Source organism: Arvicola amphibius, chromosome 9 (assembly GCF_903992535.2).
Source record: "Arvicola amphibius chromosome 9, mArvAmp1.2, whole genome shotgun sequence".
Classification (NCBI taxonomy): Eukaryota; Metazoa; Chordata; class Mammalia; order Rodentia; family Cricetidae; genus Arvicola; species Arvicola amphibius.
This window is the reverse complement of record NC_052055.2, coordinates 60702650-60721739: the sequence shown is the minus strand read 5'-3', so window position 1 is coordinate 60721739 and position 19090 is coordinate 60702650. Positions and strand designations below refer to the sequence as shown.

General features: G+C 52.6%; 1 protein-coding gene across 1 annotated transcript; it reads left to right on the top strand.

Moving 5' to 3' along the window:
• Window positions 1–1765: 1765 nt before the first annotated feature.
• On the top strand, window positions 1766–11369 carry Krt82 (keratin 82). The gene is made up of 9 exons (XM_038341739.1): window positions 1766–2170; window positions 3817–4025; window positions 6040–6100; window positions 6764–6859; window positions 7180–7344; window positions 9128–9253; window positions 9768–9988; window positions 10180–10211; window positions 10693–11369. Exons 1-9 carry the CDS (start codon window positions 1766–1768, stop codon window positions 10926–10928), a joined length of 1551 nt encoding a protein of 516 aa, XP_038197667.1. The 3' UTR covers window positions 10929–11369.
• Window positions 11370–19090: the final 7721 nt, after the last annotated feature.

The following is a 19090-nucleotide window of genomic DNA, read 5'->3' as shown; positions in this document are numbered from 1 at the left end:
CCCCCAGCTCCCGGCACTAAGGCCTGATGCTTAGTTACGCTCACCATCCCCAGCGAGAGACACTGACACCAAGTGGCCTGTGAGTTTTAGGTCACCTTGTCCATCTTCTGCCTCCAAGCAGGCCTTCCAGGGATACCCCACCCACTGTTCATCTCAAAGTCCTCCCTTACCCACACTGACCCAACTGCTCTAGGCCAGGCCTTTGCCCCTAAGCAGTAGGGGTTGCAGAAGTCCTCCTCTGGTACCTGCTTGGGCTTTACAGTCCCAAGGGGTTTTTCTTACTCATTCCTCCATGAGAATTTGACCTTGGTGTCCCAAAGTCACTTTCATTGTGTGCTTCCCAGCCTCTGAGGTGACTCTGAGTTGGGAGGATCATCCACCCCCTCATCCTGGCTTTCTAAGCACTCCGGGCAGAGGCAGACAGGAAGCTGGAGGAGAAAGGCAGATCTTTGCAGCTTTCTCTTGCTCCGGGGCACAGGGACACAGGTAGCAGAGGAGAAGTGTGGGGACATAGGAAAGGAGCTGCATGGAGGGTTTGGGAGCTGGTCTTCACAGTGGCTTCATCTGAAGAATTGTGGGCCCTCAAATATCTGTTATGAGTTCAAGACCAAAATATTTCCCAAAGGCAATTAGGCTATCCGCTGCTGCACTGTATGTAAAGGAAGCTAACAGCTCTGGAGTAGCAGCCGCACCTCCTGAGCTGTTCACTGCTCTTCTGCGTGCCTTTTTCCTGCTTCAATAAAACGCCTTTGAGCACCGTGGGCCTTCAGTGTACTGCATCTTACACCAAGCGACAACCTTGGAGCTGTGAACTCTGGGAACGGGTGATTCCCACACTACAACTATGAACGATCCTACGCTCTGCTCCTGAGCCCCGGGGTTCCAGGAGCTGAGCATGGTTACCGAGACCATCATCTGTTGGACACAGTGGGAGGCTCCGGCAAGCCCTGTCCTCATGGCTCAGCCCACTTCCCATGCCCAGATCAGTTTGGTCTCTCGGTACCATCATCCCTCACACCATTTCCTGGGCCTTCCAGCAGGAAAAGTCCCCACCCATGTCCAAACAGCCCATCTCACTCTACCCCTTGCCTCCCGACTGTCACCTGACCTCTAGTTACACCCCTTACTCTCAGACCCAAAGCTAAGCTATGAATTAATTCCCAAGGCCCAAGACAGTTTTACATTTCAGTCTGCTGATTTATAGGTGGCAAGAACACACAGCATACTGGGTCAGGGCTCTGAACCCAGGCTTCCTCCTCTGGAGCCAAGACCACAGGAAGGATAGAGAGAATGGGGTCCTATCCCAGAGTGCAGGATCTAGAGGAAGACACTGATACAACCCTCTGACAGTCTTCAGAGCATCTGGCCTGCCCCCACCTCAGGGAAGTCCCCTTCTGTGAACAACCCAAGTCCCACTCTTCTTTCCCAGAGGCTGAGCCACCGCATACGACATCCATAAGTGCTGGGTTGGCCCCTTTCATCAACTCCATAAACAAGGAAGAAGGACAAATAGAATTTTTATGGGACTACCACCCCCCAGCTTTGACCACTGGGGCTCCTTCTTGCTCTTTGCTACCCTAATTATGCAATGTGTACCTAATAGCTGCCAATATCCCAAGCTCATAAACCTGATTTAGTAGTGATTAGGGGTTTGAACCAGTCCAGTCTCACAGCCCCCACCAGATAAAAGGGGAAAAGCTGAGCCACTGTTTGGCCAGTCCTGCCCCATTCTGCTCTCCAGGGATCCATCTCTGCCTCTCAAGCCATGTCATGCCGAAATTTCCAGCTGAGCTCCAGATGTGGCAGCCGAAGTTTCAGCTCATGCTCAGCCATCATGCCCCGGATGGTCACCCACTATGAAGTGAGCAAGGGGCCCTGCCGGCCTGGGGGTACTGGGGGCCTCCGAGCCCTGGGCTGCCTTGGATCTCGGAGCCTGTGCAATGTGGGCTTTGGGAGGCCACGTGTGGCCTCCAGATGTGGCATGCAGGGCTTTGGGTACCGAGCGGGAGCTGCTTGCGGACCTCCCATGTGCATCACCCCTGTCACGGTCAACGAGAGCCTGCTGGTTCCCCTGGAGCTGGAGATCGACCCCACGGTGCAGAGGGTGAAGAGGGATGAGAAGGAGCAGATCAAATGCCTCAATAACCGATTCGCATCCTTCATCAACAAGGTAGGGGCAGCAGGTTGGGGTGAGACATGCTGTTGCTGAGCGCATCCCAGAGACAGGCCGTTTGTCCATGGGTCTTTAGGCATTCCAAGGCTGCTTGTCTTTGGAAATTCCTGCTTCTCTGTCCAGACTAGATTCAAACTTGCAGCGTTCCTCCCGCCTCTATCTCCCAAGTAAGTGGGAGTACCTGCGTATATAATCACCTCCAATCCAAGCTGCCCCCACCCCACCGCTGGGGTGAAGCAAAAGTGAAGCAAAGCTCAGGCCACAAGGCGACTGTTACCCAAGTCCTGTACTTGACAGCCCCAAAACCAAAGCTTTGAAAAGCTACAAGGCAGAGTGACATGCTAAGAAGAGTGTCACCTCGAAGAGTACTGAGCTGGCCTGTCTTACCCTAGGCCACCTGGGTTTGTCCCCACACCCTAGGGAGTCAGGATCCACGCCAAGGGCTAGGCTGTTGTTTCTGGAGACCTCAAGGATTAGGGCAAACAAGCCTGAGTCAAAATCAGAAGCCCTAGGTCTAGCCACCCCCAAGAAAACATAGGCCAGGGATGGACCAAAGGGTAAAGTCAGTTGCTACCAAGCCTGACACCCTGAGCTAGATTCCCAGAAGCAATATGTTGGAAGGAGAGAACTGACTGCCACAAAATTTCCAATGACTTCCACATGTATGTCGTGACATATATATGCTCTCGTGCATCTACATGCACGTGCACACACACACACACACACACACACACACACACACACTGGTCCACTAACCCTGTTTTACTCTTTTTTGTTTTGATTTATTTTTGGAGACAGGGTTTCTCTGTACCTTTGGAGTCTGTTCTGGAACTTGCTCTGTAGATCAGGCCAGCCTCAAATGCACAGAGATCTGCTCGTCTCTACCTCCCAAGTGCTGGAATTAAAGGCATGTGCCACCACCGCCTGGCTCCGTTTTTCTCTTAAAGCCTGTTAGGTTCTGGTTATAAACATGTCACAGAGGGAAGCCCCACCTGGGAGCCTCTGCAAGGTTACCAGCCTCCTGCTGATGTGACGACTGGTCCAGAGTAGAGCAGTAGCCCTTCCGCAGCTACCTTCAGAGGCCTGATATGGGAAACCCCATACCAGAACTGCAGACCATGCTCTGTGTGCCCATGACTGCCCAGGGACCAGAGCAACTCACTCAGGTGCTTCCAATCTTAATTCCAACGCACAAAGATGGAAGAGGTGGCCCACAGCTGCCCGTATTACTGGAACTCAGGCTTCCTTCAGATGCAGCCACATAAAGTAAAGCCGCAGAGACAGAAAAAGTCAGCAGTGCTAGGTCACAACCCTTGACCTATGCTGAGGGACCTTGGACTCAGGCATTCATGTGGGTGTGCTTACGGCAAGGAGAGGCTCACAGAAGAGGAGGCATGGTCCAGGTCATGCAGCTGCCAAAGGGCCAGCAAGAGAGCTGCATGTGGGCTGCGCAGGCCAGTGAGACAACACTCTTTCCACACCCTCATGGACCACTGAGGGGAAGGTGAGAGTCCTCTAAGGTCCCTAAGGTAAAGGAGACAGAAAGCTAGCTCTTCTTAGGTGTCAGTCTCTGCAGAGCCCTGGTGATTACAAAGCATGGTCTCCAGGTCTTTTCTGCATAGTGACACCCATTCTTGTGGCAGGTGCGCTTCCTGGAGCAGAAGAACAAGCTGCTGGAGACCAAGTGGAACTTTATGCAGCAGCAGAGGAGTTGCCAAAGCAACATGGAACCACTGTTTGAGGGCTACATCTGTGCCCTGAGACGACAGCTGGACTGTGTGTCCGGGGACCATGGGAGACTGGAGACTGAGCTCTGCAGCCTCCAGGATGCGCTGGAGGGTTACAAGAAAAAGTAAGTGGTCTCTGCCCTCCCCCTAGAAAGGGACTAGAGCAAGCTGCAGAAACAGCTCAGACTGCAGCTTCCCCATCTGCAAAACAAGAAACTCAGCAGCAAAACAATTAAGTAGCACAGAGCATCCAAATTATTAACCACAGAGGAAGCCCTGAAGTGTGTCTTTGCTCCGTCTTCCTTCCCTTCACCCAGCTTGAACGGGGTCACCTGCCACTTATGGAACTTAAGTCTCTGCAGCCACATTTCTATCGACATTCTGCTCGCCTATCCCCTGCAGACTGAGAACTAGCCATCCCTGGGGCCCTTTCCTCCAGGATTTTTTGTCTTCTCTTCCCTCCATTTGATGAGCCTCTTCTCAGGATTTCCCCGACTCCCATCCAGCCATTAAGCTCATGTTTTCTCTCTCCTGACTTCTGACTTCCCTGTCCTTCCCTAGAGAACTGTGGGTTTCTGTTGGCTGTCCCATCCCATCCACTCTCTATAGGACAGGCTCTGAGCTTCCCTCTCAGTGTGCAGTACATGGCTGATGTTAAGGAATAGGCTGGCAGGCAAGGAAAACACCAGCTGGTAGGGGAACCAGAGAACTTGTACCCTGGAAGGTTATGGGTGGGTCTGCCCAGAACCTCATGGCAATGTATGGGGCTTGGGATAGGAAAAAGTGTTCCCACTGAGGAGAAATGGTACAAGAAATCTAGACAAGGGATGTGCCAATGGAGTGGAGCCGTGACTGTTAAGTGGGAACCATGGCCGTCTTGGTGAGAGGAACTGTGCCGGGAAGCGATGCCAACCCCTACCTCACAGCACTGACAACCTTCACACTCAGCTTTGCATGGGTACCATGAAGACTATCGGAAGAGAGAAGGGATGGGGGCAGGGGCGTAGGAAGCATCTGGACGAGGTACCATTAGACCATGACCTTGACAGATAAGTTTTCTTCCCGTAGGCTCCTTCTGAAAGAGACCTAAAGCCTGGTGCCAGCACTTGGGAGACTGAGGCAGGAGGATCGTGAGTTCTAGGCCAGCCTGAGTTCACGGGTTACAGAGTAATACTGTCTCAAAAAAAATCTTTTAATTAATTAAAATAGAAGCCAGAGTGACTTTAAAAACGGAAGGGAAGGAGGAGCAGGTGACAGACAGACATAGAAAGGTAAAACCTTCTTGAGAAGTACATGGCCAGACAAGCTTAGGCTGGTTTGCAGCTCAAAATGAGTTTTAAATATGAGGTCCTTCTGGCACACCAACCTCAACAACAAACTTATACAACACTTGTCCTAGCCAGTGCTTTGGCATGAGATATCACAGGTGTCACCAACTCACAAGGGCCCTTTGAGGCAGGCCTGGGTTACCCTGTTCTACTGGGGATACCCCCATGAATAATGAGGCCCACAGAAGCCATCATCCGCCCAGTTTGGTTATGTCTAGTGAGACAGAGTGAGGATTCGAACTTGGGCAGTAGCTCCAGAGCTCCTTGTCGAAGCTGGGCAGAGTTCCACTGGTCAAAAGAGAGCTGGGCGTCAGGAACACAGGGACATTTCCACGGACACACTGCTCATCAGTCACTAGCCACTGAACCCCTGCTTCCTTTCCCTCTACCTTGGGTACAGTGTGTGGGCTGAGGAGCCCGCACCTAAGCTGTTTCTGTGCTCTGGTAAGTAGGTAATTGCTACCTCTACCACTGGGCTTCAGGTGGGGGCCAGACTTACCCTGCAGGCAAGGAAGAGGCACAAGGTCAGCTGGGAATCTCCCTAGAACAACAGCCACCTCAGAGCGTGACCTTTCTCCCATTCCAAAAGAAATGGTTAGATAAGGGGACTTCCTCCACAGCAAGAGAGTGAAGTATCCTTGAGGACCCCAGGGTGTCAGCCATCACAGATGCAGGTGGCAGTGGGAAAAGTAGGCTGACAGGTAACTGTGAGATGTTCCGGTGACAAGTGTCTGTCTCCAGAGAGACACAGGCACAGCCAGAGCCCTCACCCCCTCAGAGGCCTTACCAAAGCAATGCCCCCCTGTTATAGGTACGAAGAGGAACTGTCGTTGCGCCCCTGTGCTGAGAATGAGTTTGTCACCTTGAAGAAGGTGAGCTGGTGCTTAGGGAAGCCAAGATCCTGGATACCAGCCCTAGGCGGTGTCCACCATGTCCCAAGCCCTCCACCACAAATAAGTTCCTCTCCGTGGTCTCTCGTGTTGACCCTGCTGACCGCGGGAAGGGAGAGAGCCTGACACCCCAATCAGCTCCACCTGCATAGAAACAGGGACTGACCTGGTCTCCACACATCCTCCCCCAGTTCACATGGGTCAGAGCTGGGGAACGTCAGGGCATCCGCCTGCACAAGCAACCGTCTGCCCACGTGGCTGATGCCAAGGAAGAAGACAAACACTGATTCAAACCCACACAGAGCCACCTGCCCAGCCCCTCAGCTGGGCACTCAGCATCTCCAGACCCCTCTGCAGTGGACCTCTGGGGAGCCCCTGGCCCTGCTCCTGCCACATCCACCCCCATGCAGCCCTGCCCCGCATAGAAACAGTGATTGATCTGGTTTCCACATATCCTCCTGGGGGTCAGGCCCAGGCCTTTCCTCCTACCCATGGCCCCATCTTCCTTTGCCTCCACCTGGGTCGGAGAAGAGCCCTGGGCCCAAAGCTGCCCCTGCCATCAGTTTGCCTAGGGTCCACTTGGCTGGTGTTGGACATGACTGAGCACACACTGACCCAGGTCATGGCTCTTCCACTGTGTTACAGGATGTGGACACGGCCTTCCTGGTGAAGGCTGACCTGGAAACCAACTTGGAGGCTCTCGAACACGAGATTGAGTTCCTGAAAGCCCTGTTTGAGGAGGTACTGTCAGGGACTCGGTCTTCTGGGTGACCTATCAGGGCAGTTCCAGAGGGGCCGGGTGGGCAGGAGTGCCAAGGCAAGTTTTAAAGGGACATCTCACGAACTCAGGGACTGAGACTCCCCAAAGTCATATTATCTATATCGGTGGTTGTCAGTTTGCCCCTGGAGAAATTCTGGGTCACCACAGGGACAAAGGGGACAAGGACAAAGAGCAGACAGGGAACTGTGGGTCAGGAAGAAAAGTTACAAGTCTCAGGAAGCTCAAGCAGGCTGCTGTCATGGCTGGACCCTCAGTGCTCATTCCTGCCTGGCCTCCTCAGGAGATCAGCTTGCTGCAGTCCCAGATCTCTGAGACCTCAGTCATCGTGAAGATGGATAACAGCCGAGACCTGGATGTGGACGGCATCATAGCTGAGATCAAGGCCCAGTACGACGACATCGCCAGTCGCAGCAAAGCAGAGGCAGAGGCCTGGTACCAAAGCCGGGTGAGGCTGGGTGCAGAGGGGGCAGGGCTGGGGAGAGGCATCAGAGCAGAGGAGGAGGCAAAAGCAGGGAAAGGGGAGAAGCAGAAAAGAGGGTCCCAGTGCTCTGTACCCCAAGAATAGCTAAAGATTTAACAAGTCTGGGCCACTGGTTCCACGGCACCAAGGAACCCCATAGACACAGGTGTCAGGGCTTCAGCTCTGTCTGTATGCAGACTCTAGAGTGGCCCTCTAAGCAGCATACAATCAGTATAATTGGTGTTGATGGCAAAGAAGGTCCCGGGCTTGCAGTGTAGGCGGAGGCCGCTGGCCTGGGTGTTACTGGTGGTACAGAAATGGTGATTAAGAGTGTCCCAGACTCAGTAATTAGGGGCTTGCAGGGAGGGTAAGGAGAGCCCCTGGGCAGCTGGATTTACAATCCTGCCATCTCGTCCTCAATGCCTCGTCTGTAATACAGCCTGTCTCAGCAACTGTACAGAGCATTTCTCATAGGCCAAGCACAGAGCACAGAGCTGCAGATACAACAGGGACCAGGGTGGTGGTCCTCAGGCCTGCCTGATACAGCAGGGACTGGGGTGGCCCTTAGGCCTGCCTGATATACAGCAGGGACCGGGGTGGCCCTCGGGCCTGCCTGATACAACAGGGACCAGGGTGGCACTCAGGCCTGCCTGATACAGCAGGGACCCGGGTGGCCCTCAGGCCTGCCTGATACAGCAGGGACCGGGGTGGCCCTCAGGCCTGCCTGATACAGCAGGGACCGGGGTGGTCCTCAGGCCTGCCTGATACAGCAGGGACCGGGGTGGTCCTCAGGCCTGCCTGATACAGCAGGGACCGGGTGGTCCTCAGGCCTGCCTGATACAGCAGGGACTGGGGTGGTCCTCAGGCCTGCCTGATACAACAGGGACTTGGGTGGTCCTCGGGCCTGCCTGATACAGCAGGGACTTGGGTGGTCCTCGGGCCTGCCTTCCTGTTGTTTTCCTTCTTAGAGGCAAGGTCAAGGACCAGCAATAAACAGGACAGAGCACCAGAATGTCTGTCAGATGGTGACACACAACATAACCATGAGTGGGTAGGGAGGATGACACACAGGGGTGCTGTGGAATGTAGCTTTAAATAGGGTAGTGGGGGAAGAGGTGACACCAGGCTGTCCCTGTCTGAAGGACTCTAAGGTCCTGTTGGGAAAGACAGGACCAGCAACAGCCAGCCCCGTGGGAACACTCAGTAGTTTCAAGGACAAACAGCAGGTTTCCACAGCTGTCAAGAGGGGCAGGAGATGGCATCTGGAATAGCAGGAGCATGGACACCTGACCTGTTCTCGGAGAACACGTGATGCCCAGAAGCAGAAAGCAAGGGAAGGGCAGCTAACTTAAAAGAATTTGTTTTACCTTGAATCTGATTTCTGGTTTTTGTTGTGGTGGTTCATTTGCTTGCTTGCTTGTTTGTTTGTTGTTAGCCAAAGCAAAACACCACATTTTATTTTGACTGTTCAACTCTAGGCTGAACACACAATCTTTTCAATGTGCAGAGGGACATGGACAATGGAAAGAGCCCTCAGAACAGCTCAGGCTCTGGGGCAAAGGAAAAGGGGACAGAGACTGGGGCTGCATGACTTAGGAATGAGAAGTGGCCCCGACACTGGTGAGAGAACCAGAAAAGGAATGGAAAGCAAGATGGGTATGGGATACGTGTGGGCATGGAAGCCCTGGAGAAGAAGCTGGGGACAGTGAGGAAGGGACCAAGAGACGCCACAGTGAGGGTCTGGGGTCTCACCTCTCTGTCCCTACAGTATGAAGAGCTGAGACTGACAGCTGGGAACCACTGTGACAACCTACGCAACCGCAAGAACGAGATCCTAGAAATGAACAAGCTGATCCAGCGGCTGCAGCAGGACATTGAAACAGTCAAAGGCCAGGTGACCCAAACCCCTGAGGCTGGGAGAAGCCTCTAGAGGCCCACTTGTCTGCTGGGCCTTGCAGGACGGGACAAACATTGCTGGTGGGCAGGGCTGAAGAGAGACAAGCCCAAGTCACCTTGTTTCACGGGAGGCGAGCCCTTCTCTAGAAGCTGCCAAACCATGGCACGGGCAGACCACAAAGTCGGCTGGCCTGCTCTCAGAGCAGTAGTGTGGAAATAGATTTCAAACCCAGGCTCAAACCCTGGAATCCTAACCTCCAACATGACTAAGGTGTTCATAAAATTAGACCTACTCAGTTCTCCTAGGCTAGTGAAAAACAGCCAGGCACTAAAATCTCTAGCCACAACCCCACCCCTACCCACCCCTAGCTGCAGTAAATGCCAGATCTCCCCACAGGGAGAGCCTTTTTCCCAGGATGGGCCAGGTGTACAATCCTAGGGCCTGCAGTTATAAGCCATGTGTTCCTCTGCCCATCTAAGTCCAGTGACACCTTCCTGTGCCCTCTCCCCAGTGCTGCAAACTTGAGGGAGCCATTGCCCAGGCAGAGCAGCAGGGAGAGGCGGCCCTCAGTGATGCCAAGTGCAAGCTGGCAGGGCTGGAGGAGGCCCTACAGAAGTCCAAGCAGGACATGGCCTGCCTGCTCAAGGAGTACCAGGAGGTGATGAACTCCAAGCTGGGCCTGGACATCGAGATCGCCACCTACAGGCGCCTGCTGGAGGGCGAGGAGCACAGGTGAGCTGAGGGGAGGGCGGGCGTCAGGGTGGTTGTTATCCTGCCTCCCCAGGGTGGCTGCTGCTGTTGCCATCCCACAGTCTAGAAAAACAAAGCAGGGACCGCCATAGCACCTCCTCAACACAGTGGGGGACGAACTAGCGGAGCATTCTCCTCGAGGCAGTGCCTGACTTCTTCCCTTTGTTCTCTAGGCTGTGTGAAGGTGTTGGGCCTGTGAACATATGTAAGTAGCTGGGTCATACAACCTGGAATCTGGGTCTTGGTATTTGATTAAGTGAGGTAGAAGCCCATTACTTCCACCCTGCCCTCTGGAGCCTCTCACACCCCCACAGGAAGAGCTTACCTGCCATGTATCCTGGGCAACTGGAGAAAAACCCAGCAGGGCTGTCCAGGGGCCCAGCCCAGTTCACCACCTCCATGAGAGGATGCTTTGCTGGAGGGTTAGCCTCAGGGTCAACGAGAGAGGCACAAGGAGCGAGGAGAGTCTGAGAGGGGAATCAGGCATTAGGCCTGACTTCAACAGGCTCCAGGGAAAGAAGGGTGAATGTATGGGAGGCTTCAAGCACTGGATGTGATCGGATCAGGAGACAGGGAAGTCAGCTGCTGAAATGGCTGTCCTTGGAGGCGGTGGCAATGCTGGAAGGATTGTAGTTCTGACTGGATAGTCCAGGGTGGGCCCTGAGCACATCTTCCTGTCCCCACAGCGGTCAGCAGCTCCAAGGGTGCCATGTTCTATGAGCCATGTGTGGTGGGCACACCCATGCTGAGGACTGAGTACAGCACAGGGACCATGGGTGTCCTCAGGAGCAATGGCGGCTGCAGCGTGGTGGGCACCGGTGAACTCTACATCCCCTGTGAACCCCAAGGGATCATGGGCTGCGGAAGTGGGCGGAACTCCAGCACGAAGATGGGGGCAGGTAGCAACTCATGCGGTCGTTAGTGTTAGCACTGCCTTGGTCTGGAAACCCTGGGCATCACACCTCCACAGGGCTGAAGACTAGAATCTCCCAAATCCTCCCCTCCCACACCAACTTCACATTGCTCTAGAATGGTCCTGGGAGCTGAGCCACGCTCACCTCCACTCTAATCTTCGAAGCTACATTTCAGATATCTGGGTGCAGACCCCAAGCTGGACCCAGCACGGGTGGGGAGCAGTGAGAGACTGTATTCCCCCCGTCACCTGAAGTTGCAATGGTCAAGAGAACGACAATAGTCTAACCACTTCTCCCCCGGGTGAGATGGCTAATTGGGCACATGACAGCTTATTCTGTAGAAGGCTCCCGGCTTTCCTCACACAGGCAGCCCTACCCTGCCCACCCCTACCCAAGCCTTCCTAGCTCCCTTCTCTCCGGCTCTCAAAGACCTAAGAAAATTTAACTCACAGCACTATTATAAAAAAAATCAAAAGGAGATTCCCCAAATCCCATTCTGAATTCCAAAACCAAGGTCCAAAATTAGAGTTCCCGGGCCACTGGACGCTGCTGGTGTCTTCCCAGTCCTGAAACTCAAGAATGATCTTTGGGTAGTATGTTGGACTCAAACTGAAAAATATATGTAGCTCTCATTGGCAGTTGATGGCGAGACATGCTCAAAACAAGGGTGATAGCATGTGCATAGACGCTGCTCAGACAGTGAAGAGCTAGCCTTGGCTAAGGACCCAAGCCCCAGCCCTGTCCACCTCTGTACATAGCCACTGCTTCCTGCCCCCTCTCATTTAGTACCTCTAGCATTGGGCCTTGAGTCAAATAGGAATCTGTTTCACCCATACGGTGCCATGTAGCTGCCCCAGTCATTTAGTGACTTGTTCCGGGTCTGAGAGAGAGGAGGTGCCAGGCTGACCTACAAAGCCTGCCCACCTAGAGTTCAATCTTTGAGGAGTCTCTGAGCTGACTGTTCCCAATAAACTGACTCTGTTCACACTCTAGGAATCAAAATGTCTCCTGCTTGGTATGGGTTATGATACGGCTGGGGGGACTCATGAGCAGCCTTGAAGAATTGTGGTTTAGGAACAGAAATGAATGTATTACGCTCACAGGAAAACCCCTGTATACAAGATATGCAAGTGCCCTACGGAATAAATATGACATCATACAAGTCATACCTAAAACGTACATCACACACTTGCAAGACCTTCTCCATGTTATAAGCAACACACGCATTGCACATAGGCCTCCCCATTTCATGGATCCACACACATGATCTAGAGACCCTCAGGGGCCTATCATGTCAAGCTTAGCATCTCCCAAGCCCTTGGTTCTTCTCCCTCTGCACCTTTCCATTATCTTGGCAGCTCCCACCTGGGGAAAGCTTTGGAAATGAGTGACAGCTGGACTGGGTGAGGATCAGGACTCTTCCTCACTTCTCCTCCTTTAGCGAGGCTCAGGGCCTGGAAACCAAACTGGATGACCGGATGCCAGCAGTTCCATGCTCCATGAGTCCCTAGTACTCTTCCCTGCTGGCCGCATTGATCCGAGTTCACCCCCTCCTCAGGAGCTTTCTGTCCCTGTGTCGCTCTTGCCAGAGTCAGAATGAGCCTCCTTCCCACAGCCACATGCCCTGTCCTGTGCAGAGCTGTAAACTAGAGGACCATGTTACTGGGATGATGAAGAGGCCCTGTTAGCCCCCCAAGAACTCTGGGCCAAACTATAGAGCCCTAAATAATGCTCAAGACGAGCTAGCGACTGTGCTGAAAGTCAGTCTACTCTTAGGTACATACCCAAGAAAAACGAATGCCTATATCTACACAAAACACGCACACAATTGTTGCAATGTTCATAATAACCAACATTTGAAACAACTCAAATATCCATCAACAGATAAGCAAAATGCAGTGACCCAGCCAGACAGTGTAACGCTACTTTATCCTTGAAAAGGAATATGGTGCTAATGCATGCTGCAACATGGGCAACTCTTGAAGCATGCAATGGAATAGAGAAATCCATGGAGATAAAAGGTGGAGGGCAGTTGCTAAGGGCAGCCGGCCAGAGAGGACACTAGGAACCAGGGAAGCAGCGAAAAGGTTCTTTCTGGTGTGATGAAAGTGTTCCGTATCAGTGAGGACAGCTGCAAATGCCTGTGATTAGACAGAAACTCTGCCAAATCCCCTTAAATAAGCATGGCGCTGCGCCCACGGCGCTGCGCTGCGTATTGAACGCTGGTGCAGTCAAGGGCAGTTTCACGAGAGGGCAGACCTGGAGCACTGAATACAGTTGGGGTGACTGAGCTAGAACGGTGGGGGGCATGGAACTAAGGGTCTCACTTTAGTCAACAGGACCCAAAGCTCTCCGGGAAGAGGAGCAGGTGGCAGGCAAACCCGAACCTCAGAGCTCTGCAGGATTGTGAGGGGAGAGAAGCCCCTGGTGAGAGACCAGGAGGTGGGTCTAGGGCTCGCCCTTCACATATTGAGGGAGAGCCTCCATCTCTGCCCCTGTCCCTGTGCCTGCCAAGCTCCCTGCTGGCTACTAAGCCAGGACTCTGGGAAAAGGGCTGGCCTGGAGTCAGCAACCAGCCCCTCTGAGACTCCGGTTCTAGGTCAATGGGGTTCCTAAGAGTGTTTGATGGAGAAGGAGCTCCCCAGCAAGCACAACCCGCTGTGCACACCTGACTCAGACCTGCTTGCTGGAGAAGGAGCTCCCCAGCAAGCACAACCCGCTGTGCACACCTGACTCAGCCTGGCCGCATCTCAGAGACTCAGCACATCTCCAGATTTTGGCAATCAGGCACTTCCTGTTGTCTTACAGTAACCCATTCTCCCTTCTACTGTGGGAGGTGACTCAGGGAAGGCATAAAGTGCCCCCTGGTGGTGACCTGGTAGTTCTCATTCTACTCTACTCAGGGAAACCTCCCATCTGTGCAGCACCTCTGGGTGCTGGGAAACAAGAGGGATTGCCAGTCCTGCTGGCTGGCAGGAATCCTAGTTCTGCATTGAGGGTCCCAGTAAAGGCAGACCCGTGAGGAGGATGGGAGATACCCTTGTGTCTGTCTTCCTGAGTGTCTCATAAGCCTGTGTTCCTCTCCCTGTCCTGCTCCATGAGCTTGTTCCCAGAATCCTCTGCTCCTACCCCAATGGCCTTTCCTCATGCCATCACCTCTGTGGCCCCAGGCTCTCTCTCACTGCTGCCTCTCTTCAGCTAGGGTTACCGAGAACACAGAAGGAAGCCCAGGAGCTTGGGTTGAGACAATGGCTTCAGAAATGGCAATATGATCCTGGAGGCTGTGTCAGGAGGATGGCAGAGTCAGGGTTCGCACGGAGTACAAGTCGTTCTAGGCCAGCCTGGGTAAGCGAATGGAATGGGGAGTGAGAACAGAGCGCAGTGATAGAGTACTTGCCTAACATACGCAAGGCCCTGTGTTCAATCTTCAGTACGGAATGGGGGAGGAAGAGGGAGAGAAGAGAAGGGCAGGGAGGGGAGGGGAAGAGAGGGGGAGAGAAATAGGGGAGGGGAGGGGAAGTAAAGTGAAAGGATGAGGAGGGGAAAGGAAGGGAGGAAAGAGGAGAAGAGAGGAGAGGAAAGGGGAGGGGAGAGGAGGGAGGAAAGGAGAGGGGAGAGGAGAGGAGAGGAGAGGAGAGGAGAGGAGAGGAGAGGAGAGGAGAGGAGAGGAGAGGAGAGGAGAGGAGAGGAGAGGAGAGGAAGGGAAGCTGGGTCACCAGAACTGAGCGAGCAGGCGTCAGTGCACACACTGAAAATGTGGAAGCCATCTGAGTATCACACCTGTGAGGAGCAACATTTCCACTCTGAGGAGCTTACATTGAGTAGGCAAGGAATTTGAATCCAACCTGAAAAACATACCCCTCTGGTGGGTAGGGGTGTCACCCAATAAAAAGGGGTCACTTTACCTCCTCTAGGGAAACTTTGGGTCCTCAGTCTGAGAGGGCACAGACAAGAAGGTGCTGGACAATGGGCTTCCACCTCCAACCTACCTAGCCACTTTCGGGGGTGAGGGAGGGGGGACGACTCTGGAGCTGGCTTTCCGGGCCGGAGCAGGTCTCAACATGAGACTCTCCCAGCCAGAACCTGATGCTAGCACAAACTCAAGCCCAGGCAAAGAGGAAGCACTTTGAAGAAGGTGGAGTTGAGCAAAGCCTCCTCGGCATCTGGGCTTTCCCCTCCTGCCCTTCCCTCACACACCTGCAGACCCAGCCAGGCCTACCCAGGGTTCCTGGACCTCGCCTGGCTAGCTAGGAGGGGATTCCCCTCTCCTCCCATGCCAGATAGTATCATGATGACCCAGCAATCGTAGCTCGGTCACACTGCTGAGCAGAGGCAGGTCTCTGGGATTACACCCAGGCTTCCTGACAAAAGAAACTGTCGCAGCAGCAAAACCTCCAGCCGAGAGAGAGCTGTCAGGGCGACTTCTCCTCCGGCCTCCACCCACCACCCCCGAGAACACCACTCAGGACTGTGTTACGCATCATGTGGCGAAATTATGTCTCAGAACTCTAAAGTGCTGATGGTGACAGGGCTGTGCTTGACTGGCCCCAGTCACTCACTCCCACCTTTCCCGCTCAGGAACCCCAGGAATGCCTAATGGGGTGATGAGCATCTTGCCATGGGAATGTGGGGTACAGTACAGAAGCCGGGGTGGGGGCTCATCAGAAGTAGAGGGAGGATTGGGTCAGAGGGCCGACACCAAGAACAAGTATGAGGAACCTGGACTTGGGCAGGCTAACCAGGCCCCTGAAGGTCACTGGCACACCACGTACCCGGGTGATATTGACTGCTACACTATTTAGAATGGCTAGGGTGTGTTAGTGTTGAGGCCGGAGTTTCTAATTGGTAATGTCCTTGTTCCTAAGCTCTCTGTGCACAGCACTGCTGTTACTGTACCTACCTGTCCAGAGCACCCTGTGCACGGCCACACTGCTGCGGGGTGGGGAGAGTGGAGTTAGCCAGTCCACCCAACTCCATCAGCGACTCAAGCCTTCCTTCCTCTGTCCTTCCTGCCACCTGTCCAGCTCCAGTGGCGTTCTCTTGTCCCCTTCCCACTCTCTTGTGACTGCTAGTCTTCGAGACATGCAGATCTCTTTCCTCCAAGCAGGTAAACACAAACTCCAAGAATCAAAGCTGGAGAAAGATCTGGCTCCTTCCCGTGAGCTCCCACATTTCTGTACCCCTACCGTCTCCAGGGCCATATCTTCCCATGCTGATGCCAGGAGGCTCCTCTGCCTAAAATAACTACAGAGCCAAATGCCCAAATGCCCCTCTATCCTTCCTCTGTCTGCTTTGTCTTTCTACGTTTAACTCTTGAGATGCATTCATTCATTCAACAAAACCCAGCAGCACGTCTACCCATGCCCCTCCCCCAGCATCCAGTGCGGGGTTAGGGGGGAACACCTGGTAATGTTGCTTCCTAGAGCTAGCTCTTCTGACAGGGCATACAGCAGACAGATGATTGCAGTCAAGCTGATGCAGAGAGTACCTCAGGTGGTAAAGTGTTCTTAGGAAGAAGAAACCAGGGGAGGAGGAGAGGGGACTCCAACAGCAGGTGAGAAAGTGGCCTATGGATAAATACCTGAAAGAGTTGATGGAGCTCTTAGAGGACAAACAGCCCCAGGGTAAAACAGCACATAAAAGCTCAAATGTGGTAGCTCATGTTTTTAGTCCCAGAACTCTGGAGGAGGCAGAGGCAGGCAGATCTCTGAGCTCAAGGCCAGCCTGGTCAACGAAGTGAGTTCCAGGATGGCCAGAGGTACACAGTGAAGCCCTGTCTTGAAAACGAACAAACAGAAACAGGAAGGGATAAATGTCTGCAGCAGGGAAGTCCCTCCTGAGCGGAGCAAAAGCAGGGGGGGCTGGGCAAAAAGCAATGAGGCGGCAGGAGCAAAAGTGTTGGCAAAAGCGTTTCCGAGTCCCTCCAGAGAGGCACTGGCTCTGAAGGCCCTCAGCAAAGCTAAGGCATGGTTAAGTAAGTCTTTGAAGGACTCCTAGACCATGGTGTTAAGAATGGTCTGAAGGAACAGGATCAAAAGCCAGAGACATCCCAGGAACGTGAGTCAGTAGACCCACTGAGGAGCAAGCAATGGACCTCGGCTAGCACAGCCCCGTGGGCTAGTAAGCACGTGGGGTCCAAGTCTGCTGACGGTAGGGTGTGGATGGGGGATGAGACAGGATGATTCCAAGCTTATCACATGGGCTCTTAGACAGTGAGACTGGAGAATAAGAATATGAAGTCGAAAGAACTAGGGGAAGTTTGGGATGCATTGCTTGAGGTGCCTGTTTGATATCTAAATGGAGCTACTGGTTAATATATATGCTTGGGGGTCTGGGGGGATGGCCCGGTGGTTCTTCCAGGGGACCCAAGCTCCATTCCTAGCACCTATACTAAGCTCACAACCCAGTCTAACTCCAGCTTCAAGCCATCCAACATTCTCTTCTGGCCTTCGTGGGCTCCTGAACTCTCGTGCACATACCTTCCACACAGATATACACACACAGGCACATACTAAAAATAAATCTTCAAGAGGACACAGCATGCGGGGCAGTGTGAGGTGCAGGCATGCGTTGGTGCTCACTGACAGGCAGAGTATTTAAAGCCTTGAGTCTGTGTGATGTCACCAAGGGGTGATCACGGGCGAAGATTAGAAACAGTCAGAGGCTGACCCGGGGACACCGGGAATGTAAAGCTTGGACATGTGACTGGCTAAGAAGACTCAAAAGGAGTTGGAGAATACATTGTCTGGAATGGAGAGAAGGCCGTGTTTGGAAGATAAAAGGGAGTGAGGGAGACCATGGAGGCCGTAATAGAAGCTGCTGGTGAGCCTTACTAGAAATATTCTCCTGTTCTTTATTTTCCTTCTCCTCCTTTAGACTAACAGCTGACAGAAAAATACTGATATGGCATGGTGTATACACACACACACAAACACACACACACATATATACACATATACATACATACACACATATATACTATATATATACATATACATACACATATATACTATATATACACATATACATACATACACACATATATACTATACATGCACATATGCATATGTATACACACATATATACTATATATACACATATACATACATACACACACACATATATATACTATATATACACATATATGTAGACAGATATATAGATATCCCAATCATTCAAGCACATGTTTCCGCCAAGCATAAAGCAAGGCCAGGCACTATAATGTAAAAAGCGAGCTGGAGCTTAGAGTCCTGAATATCTGTAATATTGCCAACTGTGATCAACTGCATGGCTTATCCAGGTCCTTTCTGCTTTGTTTCTTTAACCCAACCAAAAAATTATGAATGATTCAAGAAACTTGTGAGGATGTAACTCAGCTCCAGGATATGCCTGGGGCTTAAAGGTGGAGGCTCCAAGCCATGTGGATAACTCTACACATGATGCCTGGGACAGAGTAGAGACTGAAGGAGAAATGTCCTTTGAGAGTCTTAAATTAGGAATGTGTCCACACCAGCCCCAGTGAGGTCTGCTCTAGAATGAGCCCCTATAAACAGCCAGACCATGGAGGGAGAACTCTGCAAAGGGACCTTCTGAGCACTGAGTCTTTCCGCACAAACGCAGGAGCTCTCTTCTCTCTGCAGGATCTCTTCCTTGAGCTGTGCATACCGTGTCTCCTATGCACACACCCTCCTGCCTTGGGAGAATTCGCTCTGGATATCCACATTCCTCCAGAACCTCTGTCTGGAGCTGTTGACATTCTGACTCTCTGGTGGTTAGCCACACTTGGGCGGGGGGCCTTTGTATTTATGAGCAAGGCAAATTAATATCCCCATAATGGCAATTGTGGTGGACTTATAGGGAAAATAAGACTATAATGTTTATGTGTTTATATGTTTTTAATATTTATAGGTTACCTGCTCCAGCCCGCATCCTGATGAGACTAGGTGTGCCTGAATTAGTTCACTGTGAAGGACGTTATAGACAAGAGTTTCTGCTAACTACCCAAGCTCATAAATGCTTTTAAATGGCTTTTTTTTTGTTTTTATGAGGCCAATCCTCATGTCCACACACACATAAAAGGGGTGAGAGGGATCCACTAGCCTCACAGAGACTCTCAGCTCCAGCTCACCCCACTGTATATCGCTCCTCAGCTGTCGTCCACTAAGCTGCC